Raw genomic sequence first — 23,180 nt, 5'->3', positions numbered from 1 at the left:
TCACAGACATAAGAAAAGGCGTGTAGCAATCGGGCGATTAATAATTTCATTTTATCATTGAATTTTTACTGTCTTATCTTTTTTATCCCATAATTTCATATAAATGGCGTAAACGTACCAATTGATTACAAAACGCAAAATTCGAAAACAAGCATTAAAATTTAGTAAAACACGCTCAAAACTGAAATAAACGATATGTCATGCAAAAAGCTAATATGGCAAAAGCATCATAAATGACAGGAAAGTATTCACCTAATAATTTATAATAAAAATTGGCATTACGAAGTGATTTTAAATAAAGAAGTCATATTATAAAAAAAAAAAGTCAAGATAAATTTTTAGCCTACTTTTTGTAATTGTTGATCATTAATTTACTGACTTAAGTTCAGTATGCAAAAAACTGTTGTCCATTCATAACAAGTAAGGATGCCAATATCAGTAATTTAGTCTAAGCCTTAACATGCAAAATAAATATCAGATATCCATTTAATGAAATGAAACTCAATAGAAAATGATTAGAACAATACACTTAAACTTAGGGTTAGGCTTAGGGTGACACTTATATATATTAGATGTTACAACATTTCCCTCATCACTATCACTCAGATGTAGTAGCAGCTATCGATGACCAATGAATCACAGTGGCAATAGAGAAAGGAATATTCATTCAATTGCACTCTTGGCCAAATTTTATGAAAGATATGAAGGAAACCATATCATTCTGTGCACAAAACCAAACTGCGACGAATTCGTAATCATTTTTTTGGCGTAAAACATTTAAAAAAATTTCCAGAAAGCGATATACAATTTCGACATTCTTCGCAAACGGCAAGAGTTTTCGCTACATCAAAAATGCAACGGCCGATTAATAATTTGAAGAAAAACTCACTCAAAAAACAATATTTCTCCTCTTTTAATATCCTATCATTGGACAGCAGAATAAAATTCAAATCTAGTTTCATCCACGTAACTAATTTCTAATAAAAAAAAAAACACGTATAGTGGTCGAGATATTGTCCATTGCAATCAAAGAAGTCCTAGACACTAAACAGCAAAAGTATTGGAAAAGCACTAGGAATAATAGTATGAAGTGGGACCGACAAAAATAATCACAAAGAGAGTCATACTGAAGAGATTACTTTGGTTTCCAGGAATTTATATGCAAAAAATCCTTCTATGGTTTTTGCACTGCAATAAAACCTGAAAATGATTAGGAAGCTAAAGTAAGTAACATTTGGTGGAAATGTAAAACAAATGATAAATATCCTTTCTGCAACCAATGCCTCATTTATAAAATTTATGACAATCTTACTAACTAGTCGAAGTGATTTTATCACATTCGAAACAATTTGTATTAAATCTATAAGATGGAAATTTGTCGAATAAAGATTTTATTCCTAAGAGCAATGATTATTCCATTTAACATTGTGTCTTAAATAATTGTATAACTTAATCTTCCAAAGCGCAACTAGCATTGCTGGAATGCTCTAAAAAAGTCACTCTGCTTGTTCATCACTCATTTGTAAAGTGCTCTGCTGTAAGCCAACGCCACCATATAACCTGCTGTCTCGGCTCAATACTCCTCTACAACAGACCGTTCTCTATCGAATGACAACCTGTAAAAGTCCCAGCCAACTTTCTCATACGATCAACTACCCATGACTCTAGTTTACGTCTATCAACTGGCTACAGTTACTTCATCGTTGATAAAAATAAAATTTCCCAACATGTCTCATGCAAGTACTTTTTTCAAATGCTCACACCCTAAAGAATTTTGATTTCAAGGTTTTATATTTAAATGATTCTCTAACATTCCAAGTTGATTCAGAACATGATTATCACTCCTTGGTGAAGAACATTAATTCTGGGGATGTTTTTGATTTGCAGATTTTTTCTTCTACGGAAAAAAAGAGCTGTTATTACGATCTAACTAATCCAGGCCTATACCATAGCCCCACCACTGCTTCCATCGAGTCATTGCAATGTCAACATTTGACTTTTATTCCCTTACCCATCATATCTTGAGGACATAATGACGCTGCAATTTTATTCCATCTGGCCAAGCACCTCTACCTGCATTGGCCAGAATTTAACTCACCTGCATGAAAATACCTCAGTGATTAATTAAACAGTGCTTGCAATTTGTTTCATAAAATAATTTGAATTCTCGCCCAACAGAATGTTAGAGAATAACCCTTTGTGTTGCAATGATGAAAGTAAGGAAGACAAGACGAGAATGTAGACGGAACAGGACGGGAATATTCTCATTCCATGTACGTTAGCCATCAATAAGTAAGACAAACGGTACCGAAGGAATGTACAAATAACTGAGAGACAAAGAAAAGCACAGAGAGAACGATAACGAAGAGAGAGAGAGAGGGAAAGGAGGGGTGAAAGTTTGCCTGACACATCAATAATATATGACTAATAGTGAGTGAATGAGTGGGCGTAAAATGTTTGAACTGAAAGGGAAACCAAAGCAATGAATTACAAAATGGAAAGGACAAGCATATCTATGACGGAACAGCCCTTGCACAGTTGAACTATTGGTAGGCACTTGGTCTTCTAGTCCTCTTCTCTCTCTCTCCTGCACATTTAGTCATGTATGACGTCAAGGAGACCGTCTGTTATATGTCAATGAGATGTATAATATTGGAAGACAAAGACCACCCATCTTTGTAGAGAAAAATGCGGGTAATGGCAGGTAGAGATGTGCCGCCGCATCATTATCTCACATTACCGTTTCCTGCTTTATACTTAGATTAATTTTAAATCTTTTACGAGAAGTTATTTTCGGGACTTCACAAATGATAAACAAACAGACAGATGCATAAATGAATGCGGCTCTAGATAGATAAATGCCGCATAATATAGCATATAAGCAACTGACATTGATGTATTAATTAAATTTTGTATTAATTTTTTTTTTTTTTTTTTGTATTAATTTCAACTGTTAATCAACTGACGTCACAAGAATTTTACAAAATTTTAACAATATGCAAATAATTCAGTGTCAGTACGTTATGAAACAAAGCAGAAAGCATTATTGAACATTGTACAGATTAAAGATTTCATCATTCAGAGATATTCAAACTATTCACCAGTTTCCATTTATGTGAATATTAATTAACTCCATTGTGTCAACCCAATTTTTAAAATTTGTCCCAACCTTTCAAACAACAAACGTCGTTTCATCTTATGTTGAAATCCCTACCTACAATAACAAGAATACTATGAATGTATGTCAAAAAGCAACAAATATCAAATTTCAGATGATGCGTCCATCCGATAAAGTCTCATTAGTGATACTATCTATCAGTTAGGCGAGAGGAAATCGAGAATGTAAAAGGAAAAATATGACTAACAGCGGACAGAGCTCAGGTAATAGCAGAAACTAGGGAAATAAAAGGGGGAAATAAAAGAATTAAATTTATCGCTAATCAATTCATTGTAGTATTCCAGAATCAATCATGAACATCCTCGATTATATTCAAAGAACTACGAATGGTTCTAAAGGAAAGAAGAAATTTATATAGAAATGGTTCACTGAGAACAAGGTATTTTAAGATAATTAAGTCAGTGAAACTCTCCAAAACTCATTTTGCAAACAAGAACAATACTCACTTTCTTTTTGATAATTCATATTAGCACAATCCGCATATCCTACATCTAAGAGTGCAAAGTCCTTATATCCCTATCCCTCCCCATCCATGATGATTGAGCGCAACTGGATGTCTAACAAAACTATGCTCACAACAAGTCCTCCTCCCAATAGTTGCAACGATAACAAGAGCAGTAAGTAAGTCAGAGGAAAAGAATGTCAGTCCATTTTTTTTTTTCATCGACGGTAATTGCTATTCCATCGTCACTGAGAGAAAGATGAATCATGTGGTCTTTGAAAGTTAAAGTAGTTTATTGCTTCTTCAATCTGCACTTCCTCTACCTTTCCAGTTGCTCTAATTTTTATTTCAATTATATTTTCACTTACTGCTTTCTTCCCAACAATTATTTACCATGGCAAGCCTATGAGGTCCAGAAATTTCATCTTGTTAGCAAGAATTTCATCTTCAAAGACCACATGATTCATCTTTCTCTCAGTGACGATGGAGATTGCGCTACTGCGTTTGTTATAATTTGCAGCTCACTTCCGTAACTGCGCAAATATTTGCTTTTCCCTATGCGACAGATTTAGTATTAAATTTCGAATTTAATGCACTCAAATATACGATTATTCCTAGCAGAATCATAAATATTGAAAGCAACTGTCCCATGGTTAAATCAAGCCACAAATAATCAACTTGATAATCTGGTTCACGAAAAAACTCAACCACAAAACGCACTGTTCCGTACCATAACTGCAATGCCAGTTAATGTGCCGTGATATAGTCTTATTCTAGTCAAAAAAAAACAGTGAATTTGCAAGTGCGAAAAATAACAATCTTTCAAAAAACGCCTCGTAAAGCTGACTTGGATGGCGCATTAAATTATCACCACTCTCTGGAAATACCATGCCCCATGGCATAGTTGTAACCCTGCCAAACAACTCTCCGTTTACAAAATTGCCTATGTGGCCTAAAAACAAACCTATGGGAACTCCACAAGAAATTAGATCCAGTGTGTAAAATATAGGAATATTATATCTTCTACACGAAATTATCACCGCACACAAAACTCCTATAGCGCCACCGTGAAATGACATTCCTCCTTTCCAAGTCTTCAATATCTCAATAGGGTTGTTTATGTAGGAGATTGGATCGTATATTAATACAAAGCCAAGTCTGCCTCCAAGAATAATACCTATAATAGTGGCTGTTAACAGTGAATCATAAAAATTCTTAGTATGCAAAGACTATACCTAAAACATATGCTAAAGAATACCAGTGTATAGAAACAGGACCGATGCTAAAAATTGCTGGACTTAAAGACATATTTTACTATAGGTTATTTTTAGACAATCTACTTTTTTCACGATTCCACTCTCTCTGCTTTATGGTTGCTCTTTTGTCATAAAGTTTTTTTCCTTTCACAATAGCAATTCTAATTTTTACTAATCCTTTGTCATTAAAATAAATTGAAAGTGGCACAATAGTAACTCCAGCAGTCTTGATCTGACTGATTAATTTATTTATCTCTTTTTTATGCAGAAGCAATTTACGTTCCCTTTTCGGCTTATGTTTTTTTTTGTTTGCAGCTTTATATTCTGCAATGTGCATATTGTGCAGCCATATTTCACCATTTTTTTCAGTGACATAAGCATCAGAAATATTTACTTTTCTTTCTCTAAGAGATTTAACTTCACTACTTAAAAGGACCATACCTGCTTCAAACTCTTCTAGGATAAAGTATTCAAACCTTGCTTTTCTATTTTCTGCAATAACTTCCATATTTAAAAACATTCCTCAGACTTTAATATATACAGGATTTTTAGTTCTTGCAGCAATGTTAAAAAAATAATATTCTAAAATTCAAAACTCGTACGTTCAAGGCCTATCGGATAGGCTAGTGTAATCCGATATTTTTTGAGGTGCAAGACATAGTTGATCTTTAGTATAACTTTTAGCTGCAAATATTTAAGGAACTTACCAAGCAGAAAAAAAGTCAAAAAAAATCCAGAGTAGCTAGTTATCAACTCTTTACTTTAAAAATTTTGATGTTGGGTAATGCCTTAAGTGCTTTATAAGCGAGTTTCAGCTTATTAATCTGCTAAGATTAGAAAATTATATAAAATAACTCCATTTTCATGATAAGAGAACTAGCAAAATGTGTCAAGTAATTTTTGCATTTCTATGAGCTACTTGGATTCCTGAAATTACAATATTCATATAGTTGTGGGATCAGTGCTCTAATCGACATCCATAGGTTATTAACATAATCAATTTATAGAAGCAGATGTTATAGAAAAGGAAATATGTTATAGAAAAAATAGAAAATCCTAGAGAGAATATAGCTTATGAGTTAGTAAATAATGAGAGTAAATTAACAAATGAAAATAAACAAAAAATTCTTGAGCTAGCAAAAAAAATAAAAAAAGAAGAAAATATTGCTAGTTTATTAAAGAAATCTGGTAACAACGCAAAGAAAATTTTAATAATTACGGTATCTTTCAATGATCAAGAAGAAAAGTAGGGGTTTTCTCTGCTGTACCCTGTCATATGCCATAAAAATATCAGGCTGTTAAAGATCTTTTAGAAGGAGCTAAAAAACAAGAGCTTTTAAAGGAAGTGCTGAGCGAGAAAATGACCGTAAAATTTTCAGGTAGTACCAATAGGAACATATACTCCGCTTAATTGTACCAGGAGAGAATGGTTATGCTCGAGATAAAATTTTTGATAGCAGCTAAAGATGAAAATATTTTGTTAATATTTTTAGTATAAAAATAACTATAGAGCAGCAAACCGTTTCCACTATTACCAAAAAAACTGCTACCAATACTGTAACTATTCCAGCTAATAACCCAGCTTCACACGAAAACGATAAAGATAGTCTTGATACAGCAACTGTAAAACATGACAGCAAAGTATTCTGCAATGAGAGAGCGTAGTATTAAAAATATCAATTATTATTTTGAACTCAATTGTTAAAATATCAATTAAAAATATCAATTAAAACTATTAAAAAATATCAATTGCTTAAAAAAAATTAGTTATTTTGAACTCAATTGATTAATTTGTGTGCATTGCATAGGTACTGGTCGCATACATTGTGGTCATTTGACCAGAAAAAATAATAAAATCAAGTTTAGAAATTGAGTTCTGAATGATATTTTAGAAGCAAAATTAATTAAATTTTTAATTTTTCACGATTTTAATTCATTCTCACAATTATAATTGATTTTTATTTCAAATTTAAAATTTAAATTTTATGAAAATTCGTTAATTTACTAGAATTTGGATGTTAAACTATGAAATAAATTCTAGCAATATCAAAGAATCATTTTAATTAAATGTTGAAATATTAAAAAAAAATCAATTCTTTAAAAAAAAATAGATATTTTGAACTTAATTGATTAATTTATAAACGTTGCATAGATACTGGTCACATACATTGTGGTCATTTGACCAGCAAAAACAATTAAATAAATTTTAATTTTTAAATTTTGATTAAAATTTCAGTTGTGAAAATATAATAAAATTTTTAATTAGTCATACACCTAACTCATTTTTACAATTAATGCTAATTTTTAATTCAAATTTAAAATTGATTTTTGTGAAAATCCTATTATTTGTAAGAATTTTTGCATAATAAATTGGGAAAAAAACCCTGCTATTATCAAATTTAATCTTAATTAAATATTAAAATATCAAAAAATATCAAAACATTAAAAAAAAGATAGATATTTTGTACTTAATTGATTGAATTTTATGCGTTGCGTAGGTACTGGTCACATACATCGTGGTCATTTCACCAGCAAAAATAATAAAATAAACTTTAGGAATTAAGTTTCAATCAATATTTTATTAGCGGAATTAATTAAATTTTTAATTTTTCACGATTTTAATTCATTCTTACAATTAAACTTAATTTATATTTCAAACTTAAAATTTAAATTTTTTGAAAAAACAATAATTTATTAGAATTTTACATGTTAAACTATAAAATAATTTCTAATAATACCAAAAATTTATTTTAAATAAATGTTAAAATATTGTAAAATATCAATTCATTAAAAAAAAATGGTTGTTTTGAACTTTATTGATTAATTTGTTGTGGTCATACATTGTGGTCATTTGTCCAGCATAAATTTTAAAATGAACTTTAATAATTAAGTTTTAATCAATATTTAATTAGCAAAACAATTTAAATTTTTAATTTTTTACGGTTTCAATTCATTCTCACAGTTATAAATAATTTTTATTTCAAATTTAAAATTTAATTTATATGAAAATTCGTTAATTTTCTAGAATTTTCATATTAATCTACAAAATAAATTCCAGCAATATCAAAAACTAATTTTAAATAATTGTTAAAATATTAAAAAATATCAAATCATTAAAAAAATAGATATTTTGTACTTAATTGATTGAATTTTATTGCGTTGCAAGGTACTGGTCACACACACCGTGGTCATTTGACCAGCAAAAATAATAAAATCAACTTTAGAAATTAATTAAATTTTTAATTTTTCACGATTTTAATTCATTCTTACAATTAAAATTAATTTATATTTCAAATTTAAATAATACATTTATAAAAATCTCATAATTTGTACGGGTGTTTTGCATACTAAACTGGGTAAGAAGTCCTACAATTCTCAAAATTTAATTTCAAATATATTAAAAGTACTAAAAAAAATCATTTAATAAAAAAAATTGATTATTGTATACGCATAGTGCGGGAACTGGTCACATACATTGTTGTCATTTGACATCTTAAATAATGAAATAATGCTTAGGCTTAGGCTTAGGGTATATTTAGGCTTAGGCTTAAGCATTATTTCAAATCTAAAAATTGATTTTGGTGAAAATTTTATAATTTGCAAGAGCTTTTGTATATTAAAGGGAGAAGAAATCTCTAGTTTTTTTCAATTTTGATTTTAATTAAATGCTAAAACTATTAAAAAATATCAATACCTTAAAAAAAATTAGTTATTTTGAATTCAGTTATTTAATTTTATGCGTTGCATACGTAATAAGAAAATAAACTTTAATAACTAAGTTTTTTTTTTAATATTCGAGAGGTGAAATTAATAAGATTTTTAATTTGTCGTAGATTTAATTCATTTCTGCAGCTAAAATTAGTTTTTGTTTGAAATTTTAAGATCGAATTTTATGAAAATTTTATGATTTGCAATGAATCAAAGCCTTTTTTGTATATTAGACTACGAAATAATTTCTAGTAATATCAAATTTTACTTTAATTAAATGTTAAAACTGTTGAAAAATATATATTTATTAAAAAAAGTTAGATATTTCGAGCTTAATTGATCAATTTATATGCATTGCATAAGTACTGGTCATTTACGGTTGCTCATTTGATCAGCATAAATAACTAAATAAACTTTAAAAATTAAGTTTCAATCAATATTTGACTAGCGGAATTGATTAAATTTTTAATTTATCACGGTTTTAATTCATTCTTACAATTCAAATTAATTTTTATTTCAAATTTAAATATCAAATTCTGTGAAAATTTAATGATTTATTAGAGTTTTGTATATTAAACAGTAAGATGAATCCCTGTATTGTCAAAATTTCTTTTAATTAAATGTTAAAATAATATAAATATCAATTGTTTAGAAAAAAAAAAATAGATAATTTGAGCTTAACTGATTAATTTATAAGCGTTCCATAGTACTAGTTATTCACGGTGTGGTCATTTGACCAACATTAATAATAAAATAAACCTTAATAATTAAGTTTTAATTAATATTTGATAGGCAAAATTAATTACATTTTTAATTAATCACGGTTTTGATTCATTCTTACAATTCAAATCAATTCTTATTTCAAATTTAAATTTCAAATTTTATGAAAATTCAATAATTTGTTAGGATTTTGTATATTAAACTATAAAATAAATTCCAGCAATATCAAAGAATCATTTTAATTAAATGTTGGAATATTTAAAAAAATCGAATCATTTAAAAAATTAGATAATTTGAACTTAATTGATTAATTTGTGTGCATTGCATAGGTACTGGTCACATACATTGTGGTCATTTGACATTTTAAATAATAAAATAATGCTTAGGCTTAGGCTTAGGCTTAAGCATTATTTCAAATCTAAAAATTAATTTTGGTGAAAATTTTATAATTTCCAAAAGTTTTTGTATATTAAACGGGAAAATAATTTCTAGTTTTATCAATTTTGATTTTAATTAAATGTTAAAACTATTAAAAAATATCAATTGCTTAAAAAAAATTAGTTATTTTGAACTCAATTGATTAATTTGTGTGCATTGCATAGGTACTGGTCGCATACATTGTGGTCATTTGACCAGAAAAAATAATAAAATCAAGTTTAGAAATTGAGTTCTGAATGATATTTTAGAAGCAAAATTAATTAAATTTTTAATTTTTCACGATTTTAATTCATTCTCACAATTATAATTGATTTTTATTTCAAATTTAAAATTTAAATTTTATGAAAATTCGTTAATTTACTAGAATTTGGATGTTAAACTATGAAATAAATTCTAGCAATATCAAAGAATCATTTTAATTAAATGTTGAAATATTAAAAAAAAATCAATTCTTTAAAAAAAAATAGATATTTTGAACTTAATTGATTAATTTATAAACGTTGCATAGATACTGGTCACATACATTGTGGTCATTTGACCAGCAAAAACAATTAAATAAATTTTAATTTTTAAATTTTGATTAAAATTTCAGTTGTGAAAATATAATAAAATTTTTAATTAGTCATACACCTAACTCATTTAATTTTTATTTCAAATTTAAATATCAAATTCTGTGAAAATTTAATGATTTATTAGAGTTTTGTATATTAAACAGTAAGATGAATCCCTGTATTGTCAAAATTTCTTTTAATTAAATGTTAAAATAATATAAATATCAATTGTTTAGAAAAAAAAAAATAGATAATTTGAACTCAATTGATTAATTTGTGTGCATTGCATAGGTACTGGTCACATACATTGTGGTCATTTGACCAGAAAAAATAATAAAATCAAGTTTAGAAATTGAGTTCTGAATGATATTTTAGAAGCAAAATTAATTAAATTTTTAATTTTTCACGATTTTAATTCATTCTCACAATTATAATTGATTTTTATTTCAAATTTAAAATTTAAATTTTATGAAAATTCGTTAATTTACTAGAATTTGGATGTTAAACTATGAAATAAATTCTAGCAATATCAAAGAATCATTTTAATTAAATGTTGAAATATTAAAAAAAAATCAATTCTTTAAAAAATAGATATTTTGAACTTAATTGATTAATTTATAAACGTTGCATAGATACTGGTCACATACATTGTGGTCATTTGACCAGCAAAAACAATTAAATAGATTTTAATTTTTGAATTTTGATTAAAATTTCGGTTGTGAAAATATAATAAAATTTTTAATTAGTCATACACCTAACTCATTTTTACAATTAATGCTAATTTTTAATTCAAATTTAAAATTGATTTTTGTGAAAATCCTATTATTTGTAAGAATTTTTGCATAATAAATTGGGAAAAAAACCCTGCTATTATCAAATTTAATCTTAATTAAATATTAAAATATCAAAAAATATCAAAACATTAAAAAAAAGATAGATATTTTGTACTTAATTGATTGAATTTTATGCGTTGCGTAGGTACTGGTCACATACATCGTGGTCATTTCACCAGCAAAAATAATAAAATAAACTTTAGGAATTAAGTTTCAATCAATATTTTATTAGCGGAATTAATTAAATTTTTAATTTTTCACGATTTTAATTCATTCTTACAATTAAACTTAATTTATATTTCAAACTTAAAATTTAAATTTTTTGAAAAAACAATAATTTATTAGAATTTTACATGTTAAACTATAAAATAATTTCTAATAATACCAAAAATTTATTTTAAATAAATGTTAAAATATTGTAAAATATCAATTCATTAAAAAAAAATGGTTGTTTTGAACTTTATTGATTAATTTGTTGTGGTCATACATTGTGGTCATTTGTCCAGCATAAATTTTAAAATGAACTTTAATAATTAAGTTTTAATCAATATTTAATTAGCAAAACAATTTAAATTTTTAATTTTTTACGGTTTCAATTCATTCTCACAGTTATAAATAATTTTTATTTCAAATTTAAAATTTAATTTATATGAAAATTCGTTAATTTTCTAGAATTTTCATATTAATCTACAAAATAAATTCCAGCAATATCAAAAACTAATTTTAAATAATTGTTAAAATATTAAAAAATATCAAATCATTAAAAAAATAGATATTTTGTACTTAATTGATTGAATTTTATTGCGTTGCAAGGTACTGGTCACACACACCGTGGTCATTTGACCAGCAAAAATAATAAAATCAACTTTAGAAATTAATTAAATTTTTAATTTTTCACGATTTTAATTCATTCTTACAATTAAAATTAATTTATATTTCAAATTTAAATAATACATTTATAAAAATCTCATAATTTGTACGGGTGTTTTGCATACTAAACTGGGTAAGAAGTCCTACAATTCTCAAAATTTAATTTCAAATATATTAAAAGTACTAAAAAAAATCATTTAATAAAAAAAAATTGATTATTGTATACGCATAGTGCGGGAACTGGTCACATACATTGTTGTCATTTGACATCTTAAATAATGAAATAATGCTTAGGCTTAGGCTTAGGGTATATTTAGGCTTAGGCTTAAGCATTATTTCAAATCTAAAAATTGATTTTGGTGAAAATTTTATAATTTGCAAGAGCTTTTGTATATTAAAGGGAGAAGAAATCTCTAGTTTTTTTCAATTTTGATTTTAATTAAATGCTAAAACTATTAAAAAATATCAATACCTTAAAAAAAATTAGTTATTTTGAATTCAGTTATTTAATTTTATGCGTTGCATACGTAATAAGAAAATAAACTTTAATAACTAAGTTTTTTTTTTAATATTCGAGAGGTGAAATTAATAAGATTTTTAATTTGTCGTAGATTTAATTCATTTCTGCAGCTAAAATTAGTTTTTGTTTGAAATTTTAAGATCGAATTTTATGAAAATTTTATGATTTGCAATGAATCAAAGCCTTTTTTGTATATTAGACTACGAAATAATTTCTAGTAATATCAAATTTTACTTTAATTAAATGTTAAAACTGTTGAAAAATATATATTTATTAAAAAAAGTTAGATATTTCGAGCTTAATTGATCAATTTATATGCATTGCATAAGTACTGGTCATTTACGGTTGCTCATTTGATCAGCATAAATAACTAAATAAACTTTAAAAATTAAGTTTCAATCAATATTTGACTAGCGGAATTGATTAAATTTTTAATTTATCACGGTTTTAATTCATTCTTACAATTCAAATTAATTTTTATTTCAAATTTAAATATCAAATTCTGTGAAAATTTAATGATTTATTAGAGTTTTGTATATTAAACAGTAAGATGAATCCCTGTATTGTCAAAATTTATTTTAATTAAATGTTAAAATAATATAAATATCAATTGTTTAGAAAAAAAAAATAGATAATTTGAGCTTAACTGATTAATTTATAAGCGTTCCATAGTACTAGTTATTCACGGTGTGGTCATTTGACCAACATTAATAATAAAATAAACCTTAATAATTAAGTTTTAATTAATATTTGATAGGCAAAATTAATTACATTTTTAATTAATCACGGTTTTGATTCATTCTTACAATTCAAATCAATTCTTATTTCAAATTTAAATTTCAAATTTTATGAAAATTCAATAATTTGTTAGGATTTTGTATATTAAACTATAAAATAAATTCCAGCAATATCAAAGAATCATTTTAATTAAATGTTGGAATATTTAAAAAAATCGAATCATTTAAAAAATTAGATAATTTGAACTTAATTGATTAATTTGTGTGCATTGCATAGGTACTGGTCACATACATTGTGGTCATTTGACATTTTAAATAATAAAATAATGCTTAGGCTTAGGCTTAGGCTTAAGCATTATTTCAAATCTAAAAATTAATTTTGGTGAAAATTTTATAATTTCCAAAAGTTTTTGTATATTAAACGGGAAAATAATTTCTAGTTTTATCAATTTTGATTTTAATTAAATGTTAAAACTATTAAAAAATATCAATTGCTTAAAAAAAATTAGTTATTTTGAACTCAATTGATTAATTTGTGTGCATTGCATAGGTACTGGTCGCATACATTGTGGTCATTTGACCAGAAAAAATAATAAAATCAAGTTTAGAAATTGAGTTCTGAATGATATTTTAGAAGCAAAATTAATTAAATTTTTAATTTTTCACGATTTTAATTCATTCTCACAATTATAATTGATTTTTATTTCAAATTTAAAATTTAAATTTTATGAAAATTCGTTAATTTACTAGAATTTGGATGTTAAACTATGAAATAAATTCTAGCAATATCAAAGAATCATTTTAATTAAATGTTGAAATATTAAAAAAAAATCAATTCTTTAAAAAAAAATAGATATTTTGAACTTAATTGATTAATTTATAAACGTTGCATAGATACTGGTCACATACATTGTGGTCATTTGACCAGCAAAAACAATTAAATAAATTTTAATTTTTAAATTTTGATTAAAATTTCAGTTGTGAAAATATAATAAAATTTTTAATTAGTCATACACCTAACTCATTTAATTTTTATTTCAAATTTAAATATCAAATTCTGTGAAAATTTAATGATTTATTAGAGTTTTGTATATTAAACAGTAAGATGAATCCCTGTATTGTCAAAATTTCTTTTAATTAAATGTTAAAATATTATAAATATCAATTGTTTAGAAAAAAAAAAATAGATAATTTGAACTCAATTGATTAATTTGTGTGCATTGCATAGGTACTGGTCACATACATTGTGGTCATTTGACCAGAAAAAATAATAAAATCAAGTTTAGAAATTGAGTTCTGAATGATATTTTAGAAGCAAAATTAATTAAATTTTTAATTTTTCACGATTTTAATTCATTCTCACAATTATAATTGATTTTTATTTCAAATTTAAAATTTAAATTTTATGAAAATTCGTTAATTTACTAGAATTTGGATGTTAAACTATGAAATAAATTCTAGCAATATCAAAGAATCATTTTAATTAAATGTTGAAATATTAAAAAAAAATCAATTCTTTAAAAAAAAATAGATATTTTGAACTTAATTGATTAATTTATAAACGTTGCATAGATACTGGTCACATACATTGTGGTCATTTGACCAGCAAAAACAATTAAATAGATTTTAATTTTTGAATTTTGATTAAAATTTCGGTTGTGAAAATATAATAAAATTTTTAATTAGTCATACACCTAACTCATTTTTACAATTAATGCTAATTTTTAATTCAAATTTAAAATTGATTTTTGTGAAAATCCTATTATTTGTAAGAATTTTTGCATAATAAATTGGGAAAAAAACCCTGCTATTATCAAATTTAATCTTAATTAAATATTAAAATATCAAAAAATATCAAAACATTAAAAAAAAGATAGATATTTTGTACTTAATTGATTGAATTTTATGCGTTGCGTAGGTACTGGTCACATACATCGTGGTCATTTCACCAGCAAAAATAATAAAATAAACTTTAGGAATTAAGTTTCAATCAATATTTTATTAGCGGAATTAATTAAATTTTTAATTTTTCACGATTTTAATTCATTCTTACAATTAAACTTAATTTATATTTCAAACTTAAAATTTAAATTTTTTGAAAAAACAATAATTTATTAGAATTTTACATGTTAAACTATAAAATAATTTCTAATAATACCAAAAATTTATTTTAAATAAATGTTAAAATATTGTAAAATATCAATTCATTAAAAAAAAATGGTTGTTTTGAACTTTATTGATTAATTTGTTGTGGTCATACATTGTGGTCATTTGTCCAGCATAAATTTTAAAATGAACTTTAATAATTAAGTTTTAATCAATATTTAATTAGCAAAACAATTTAAATTTTTAATTTTTTACGGTTTCAATTCATTCTCACAGTTATAAATAATTTTTATTTCAAATTTAAAATTTAATTTATATGAAAATTCGTTAATTTTCTAGAATTTTCATATTAATCTACAAAATAAATTCCAGCAATATCAAAAACTAATTTTAAATAATTGTTAAAATATTAAAAAATATCAAATCATTAAAAAAATAGATATTTTGTACTTAATTGATTGAATTTTATTGCGTTGCAAGGTACTGGTCACACACACCGTGGTCATTTGACCAGCAAAAATAATAAAATCAACTTTAGAAATTAATTAAATTTTTAATTTTTCACGATTTTAATTCATTCTTACAATTAAAATTAATTTATATTTCAAATTTAAATAATACATTTATAAAAATCTCATAATTTGTACGGGTGTTTTGCATACTAAACTGGGTAAGAAGTCCTACAATTCTCAAAATTTAATTTCAAATATATTAAAAGTACTAAAAAAAATCATTTAATAAAAAAAAATTGATTATTGTATACGCATAGTGCGGGAACTGGTCACATACATTGTTGTCATTTGACATCTTAAATAATGAAATAATGCTTAGGCTTAGGCTTAGGGTATATTTAGGCTTAGGCTTAAGCATTATTTCAAATCTAAAAATTGATTTTGGTGAAAATTTTATAATTTGCAAGAGCTTTTGTATATTAAAGGGAGAAGAAATCTCTAGTTTTTTTCAATTTTGATTTTAATTAAATGCTAAAACTATTAAAAAATATCAATACCTTAAAAAAAATTAGTTATTTTGAATTCAGTTATTTAATTTTATGCGTTGCATACGTAATAAGAAAATAAACTTTAATAACTAAGTTTTTTTTTTAATATTCGAGAGGTGAAATTAATAAGATTTTTAATTTGTCGTAGATTTAATTCATTTCTGCAGCTAAAATTAGTTTTTGTTTGAAATTTTAAGATCGAATTTTATGAAAATTTTATGATTTGCAATGAATCAAAGCCTTTTTTGTATATTAGACTACGAAATAATTTCTAGTAATATCAAATTTTACTTTAATTAAATGTTAAAACTGTTGAAAAATATATATTTATTAAAAAAAGTTAGATATTTCGAGCTTAATTGATCAATTTATATGCATTGCATAAGTACTGGTCATTTACGGTTGCTCATTTGATCAGCATAAATAACTAAATAAACTTTAAAAATTAAGTTTCAATCAATATTTGACTAGCGGAATTGATTAAATTTTTAATTTATCACGGTTTTAATTCATTCTTACAATTCAAATTAATTTTTATTTCAAATTTAAATATCAAATTCTGTGAAAATTTAATGATTTATTAGAGTTTTGTATATTAAACAGTAAGATGAATCCCTGTATTGTCAAAATTTCTTTTAATTAAATGTTAAAATAATATAAATATCAATTGTTTAGAAAAAAAAAAATAGATAATTTGAGCTTAACTGATTAATTTATAAGCGTTCCATAGTACTAGTTATTCACGGTGTGGTCATTTGACCAACATTAATAATAAAATAAACCTTAATAATTAAGTTTTAATTAATATTTGATAGGCAAAATTAATTACATTTTTAATTAATCACGGTTTTGATTCATTCTTACAATTCAAATCAATTCTTATTTCAAATTTAAATTTCAAATTTTATGAAAATTCAATAATTTGTTAGGATTTTGTATATTAAACTATAAAATAAATTCCAGCAATATCAAAGAATCATTTTAATTAAATGTTGGAATATTTAAAAAAATCGAATCATTTAAAAAATTAGATAATTTGAACTTAATTGATTAATTTGTGTGCATTGCATAGGTACTGGTCACATACATTGTGGTCATTTGACCAGCAAAAATAATAAAATCAACTTTAGAAATTAATTAAATTTTTAATTTTTCACGATTTTAATTCATTCTTACAATTAAAATTAATTTATATTTCAAATTTAAATAATACATTTATAAAAATCCCATAATTTGTACGGGTATTTGCATACTAAATTAGGTAAGAAGTCCTACTATTATCAAAATTTAATTTCAAATGATGTTAAAAGTATTAAAAAAAAATCATTTAATAAAAAAAAATTGATTATTGTATACGCATAGTGCGGGAACTGTCACATACATTGTGGTCATTTGACACCTTAAATAATAAAATAATGCTTAGGCTTAGGCTTAGGGTGTACTTAGGCTTAGGCTTAAGCATTTTTTCAAATCTAAAAATTGATTGTGCTGAAAATTTTATAATTTCCAAGAGTTTTTGTATATTAAACGAAGAAATAATTTCTAGTCTTATCAATTTTGATTTTAATTAAATGTTAAAATATTGAAAAATATCAATTCATTAAAAAAAGTTAGATGTTTTGAGCTTAACTGATTAATTTATATGCATTGCATGGGTACTGGTCATTTACAGTTGGTGAATTGATCAGCGTGAATAATAAAATAAACTTTAAAAATTAAGTTTTAATCAATATTTGATTAGCAAAATTAATTAAATTTTTATTTTATCACGGTTTTAATTCATTCTTACAATTGAAATTAATTTTTATTTCAAATCTAAATATCAAATTTTATGAAAATTCAATAATTTATCAGGGTTTTGTATATTAAACTATAAAATTAATGCCGGAATTGTCAAAATTTAATTTAATTAAATGTTAGAATATTGAAAAATATCAATTCATAAAAAAAAAAATTAGATAAATGGAACTTAATTGATTATTTTTTATTCATTTCATGGATACTGGTCATTTACGGTTGGTCATTTGATAAAAATTGGATAATTTGAACTTAATTGACCAATTTATAAGCGTTGCATAGATACTGGTCACAACATCGTGGTCATTTGACCAGCAAAAATAATAAAATAAACTTCAGAAATTAAGTTTTCATCAATATTTTATTAGCAAAATTAATTAAATTTTTAATTTTTCACGATTTTAATTCATTCTTACAATCAAAATTAATTTTTATTTCAAATATAAATATCAAATTTTATGAAAAAACAATAATTTATTAGAATTTTGCATGTTAAACTATAAAATAAATTCTGGCAATATCAAAAACTCATTTTAATTATATGTTAAAATATTAAAAAAAAATCAAATCATTAAAAAAATTTGATAATTTGAACTTAATTGATTGATTTTTATGCATTGCATAGGAACTGGTCACTTACGGTTGCTCATTTGATCAGTACAAATAATTAAACAAACTTTAATAATTAAATTCTGAACGACATTTCAGTAGCAAAAATAATTAAATTCTTTATTTTTCACTGTTCTAGTTCATTCTAACAATTAAAATTGATTTTGATTTCAAATTTAGATATCGATTTTTGTGAAAATCCTGCAATTATTAGGAATATGAAATAAATCACGGATTTGTCAAAATTTAATTTAATTAAATGTTAAAAAATTTAAAAATATCGATTCATAAAGAAAATTAGTTATTTTGAACTCAATTGATTAAATTTATACATTGCATGGGTAACGGTCAGTTACGGTGTGGTCAATTGGCAACATAAATAATAAAATAAGCTTTAATAATTAAGTTTTAATCAATATTTTATTAGCAAAATTAATTATATTTTTAATTTGTAACGGTTTTAATTCATTCTTACAAATCAAATTAATTTTTATTTCAAATTTAAATTTTATGAAAGAACAATAATTTATTAGAATTTTGCATGTTAAACTATAAAATAAATTCTGGCAATATCAAAAACTCATTTTAATTAAATGTTAAAATATTAAAAAAATCAAATCATCAAAAAAATTAGATAATTTGAACTTGATTGATTAATTTATAAGCGTTGCATAGGTACTGGTCAATCGCGGTGTAGTCAATTGGTCAGCATAAAATATTAAAAAAAAAACTTTAAAAAATAACTTTTAATCAATATTTTATTAGCAAAATTAATTAAATTCTTTGTTTGTCACGGTTTTATTTCATTCTTACAATTGTAATTAATTTATTTTCCAAATTTAAATACCATAATTTAAGAAAATTGTGCAATTTGTAAAAGTTTTTGCATATTAAACTATGAAATAAATGCCGGTGTTGTCAAATTTCAATTTAATTAAAGTGTTAAAACTATTAAAAAATATCAATTCGTAAAGAAAATTAGATATTTTGAGCTTAATTGATTAATTTATAAGCGTTGCATGGGTACTGGTCATTTATGGTGTGGTCAATTGGCAACATAAATAATAAAATAAACTTTAATAATTAAGCTTAAATTAATATTTGATAGGCAAAATTAATTATATTTTTAATTTGTAACGGTTTTAATTCATTCTTGCAATTGGAATTAATTTTTATTTGAAATTAAAATTTTATGAAAAAACAATAATTTATTAGAATTTTGCATGTTAAACTATAAAATAAATTCTAATAATACCAAAAATTTATTTTAGTTAAATGACAAAATATTGAAAAATTTCAATTCCTTAAAACAAAGAGATATTTTGAGCTTAATTGATTAATTTATATGCATTGCATGGATACTGGTCACACACACCATGGTTAATTGACCAGCAAAAATAATAAAATAAACTTTAGGAATTAAGTTTCAATCAATATTTTATTAGCGGAATTAATTAAATTTTTAATTTTTCACGATTTTAATTCATTCTTACAATTAAAATTAATTTATATTTCAAATTTAATTAATACATTTACAAAAATCTCATAATTTGTACGGGTGTTTTGCATACTAAACTGGGTAAGAAGTCCTACAATTCTCAAAATTTAATTTCAAATATATTAAAAGTATTAAAAAAAATCATTTAATAAAAAAAAATTGATTATTGTATACGCATAGTGCGGGAACTGGTCACATACATTGTTGTCATTTGACATCTTAAATAATAAAATAATGCTTAGGCTTAGGCTTAGGGTATATTTAGGCTTAGGCTTAAGCATTATTTCAAATCTAAAAATTGATTTTGGTGAAAATTTTATAATTTGCAAGAGCTTTTGTATATTAAAGGGAGAAAAATCTCCAGTTTTATCAATTTTGATTTTAATTAAATGTTAAAACTATTAAAAAATATCAATTGCTTAAAAAAAATTAGTTATTTTGAACTCAGTTGATTAATTTTATGCGTTGCATACGTACCTATGTCACTTACGGTGTGGTCAATTGACAACATAAATAAGAAAATAAACTTTAATAACTAAGTTTTTTTTTAATATTAGAGAAGGGAAATTGATTAAATTCAGATTAAAAATCGTCACTGAGAGAAAGATGAATCATGTGGTCTTTGAAGATGAAATTCTTGCTAACAGTAAGATGCGGCTTTCCTCTTACGTCATTGTATATTTCTATATCTTTCATTATAATGCCATGGCTGAATCCACCTAGCGCCTTAACAAAGGCTTCCTTTGCTGCAAAGCGTTTAGCAAGATACTTTGCTTGCATTTCTTGGCTGTTGTATTTTCTGCTTATCTCTATTTCTGCTCGGTATAGATTTTATTGAGGAATTTTTTCCCATATTTTTGTAATATTCTTAGCATTCTTGGTATAAATACTATGTCAGTACCGATACCACGTATCATTTTACGTTAAAGTAGTTTATTGCTTCTTCAATCTGCACTTCCTCTACCTTTCCAGTTGCTCTAATTTTTATTTCAATTATATTTTCACTTACTGCTTTCTTCCCAACAATTATTTACCATGGCAAGCCTATGAGGTCCATCTTAGCAAATTTTACTCCTATACTTCCTTCTGTATCATTATGAAACACTTCGTCACTTTTTAAAGTACTGTATATTTTATTTTCAATCTCTACATATTCAGCCGTTTTTGTCTGTAAGTTGATTAACCCAACCCTGAAAGGAGCCACTGCTTCTGGCCAGGTAATTCCTTTATCATCATGGAAAGCTTCTATTATTGCACCAACGAGCCTTGAAACCCCAATACCATACGAACCCTGGAGTAAGAATAGGACCTGGTGCTAAAATCGGTCCGTTTACCAAATGCGAGGACACAACAATTGGCGATGGCACTTGCTTTTGAGATTGAACCAGGAAATTTCAATACTGAACTCGGTAAATTTAAAACATGTAAACTTAAGCAAAATGGCAATAAATATATATTTAATCCAGAATATAAGTAAAAAAATCGTATAGAACTACATTCTGAGTATCTTAATATGTATCTCCCTAAATACTTTGAAAAACACAGTAAAAAAAGGACATACATTGAACTTTTTTCTCTAAAAGAAAACAGAATTAATGACGATATCATAATTCCATCAAGTGTACCTAAAGAAATAGACATATTTTTTTTTGAGAATTCTGTCGAATAAATCCTAAAAGGGCTATACAGAGTAAAATACCAGATTTTCGGAGGGATATATATCTGAAAGATTGCAAAAATGATGTAAAATTCCACCTTAATTCAAATAATACTATATTTCTTTCTGTGACATCAGGGAGGATGTCCTAATTAGAGGCAGGTTTGCTAATAATGTAAATAAGCATATTCACAAGCAACTTGAAGTAAAAGTGGACTCTGATTTTGAATGTGTTGAAATAGTTAAATTGAGGAGGTAAGCTCGGCTTTAAAATAAGTTAGAGTCACACCAGGTAAGCAAACGCTTCAGAGCAAAGCATAACGTAGAGTACAAGAAGCCATGTCTGCAAATGTACTACCACAATTCTTATACTGTAATAGGTAAACTCACGTAGATTATTACAACTAGTCAAGTGTGATATGATAAAGTTTTTTATATATTTATGGTATTATTGATATTTTCATGATTATTCCTTATACTACTTAATTAGCTACCAAATCATACAATAGAATGTTAGTTGCAAAAACAAATTCCATTTTTTTAGGTGAGGAAAATTATGAATGTCTCTATCCCGGATGCACTATGGTCACGAAAAATTACAACGAATATGTAACACATAGGAAAACGCATCAACCCTTCACCTATGAATGTAGAGTGCCCGGTTGTGGGCGGACATTTGACCACAAAGCATCATTTTGCAATCACAAGCAAACGCATGAACCTCATCCTCAGTGCGAGTACTGTAACAAATTCTTCACCTGCAAGAGTGGACTACAAAATCACAAAAGGCGTTGCCAAACAAAGTCTTGTTAGTTTGCAAATTTAGCAGAATTTTAAACAGATAAACAGATATGTCAGACTGAAAAAAGAATGCATGTGAAATGTGTTATTTGTTACCACTCAGTGACAATACAAGGAGAAATTCTCAATTACACTTTTTGTTGTAACTAAGCAACTTCTTGTGATCTAAATAATTTGAAATGGAATGTGCTAGGATTATTTTATGGAAGTAATTTTTTAGTAGTTCACTTAATTAGTTGTATCAGATTACTTAATTAGTTGCCAAACACTATAATAAAATATAAATTGCAAAAACAAATAACACAGTAATTTTTTAGGCGAACGAAGCTACTATCCCGGGTGTGCTGTGATCGCAAAAAGTTACAACGAATATGTAACACATAGGAAAACACACGGTCAGCCCTTCATCTATAAATGCAAAGTGCCCGGTTGTGGACGAACATTCGACTATAAATCATC

General features: G+C 25.2%; 6 pseudogenes across 6 annotated transcripts; 1 reads left to right on the top strand and 5 right to left on the bottom strand.

Moving 5' to 3' along the window:
* Positions 1-3,901: 3,901 nt before the first annotated feature.
* Bm18400 lies at positions 3,902-4,114 on the bottom strand (annotated as a pseudogene). The gene has a single exon. A coding segment is annotated over exon 1 (213 nt).
* A 288-nt stretch (positions 4,115-4,402) lies between these two features.
* Positions 4,403-4,840, bottom strand: Bm18399 (annotated as a pseudogene). The gene has a single exon. A coding segment is annotated over exon 1 (438 nt).
* A 97-nt stretch (positions 4,841-4,937) lies between these two features.
* Bm18398 lies at positions 4,938-5,384 on the bottom strand (annotated as a pseudogene). Its single transcript has one exon. A coding segment is annotated over exon 1 (447 nt).
* Positions 5,385-5,913: 529 nt separating this feature from the next.
* On the top strand, positions 5,914-6,123 carry Bm18397 (annotated as a pseudogene). The gene has a single exon. A coding segment is annotated over exon 1 (210 nt).
* Positions 6,124-21,075: 14,952 nt separating this feature from the next.
* Positions 21,076-21,180, bottom strand: Bm18396 (annotated as a pseudogene). Its single transcript has one exon. A coding segment is annotated over exon 1 (105 nt).
* Positions 21,180-21,554, bottom strand: Bm18395 (annotated as a pseudogene). The gene has a single exon. A coding segment is annotated over exon 1 (375 nt).
* Between the last annotated feature and the right edge of the window lie 1,626 nt (positions 21,555-23,180).

This window comes from Brugia malayi (genome assembly GCF_000002995.4).
Source record: "Brugia malayi strain FR3 genome assembly, contig: Bm_033, whole genome shotgun sequence".
In the NCBI taxonomy this organism is placed as follows: Eukaryota; Metazoa; Nematoda; class Chromadorea; order Rhabditida; family Onchocercidae; genus Brugia; species Brugia malayi.
The sequence above is the reverse complement of the archived record's forward strand: the minus strand, read 5'-3'. Positions and strand labels throughout refer to the sequence as shown.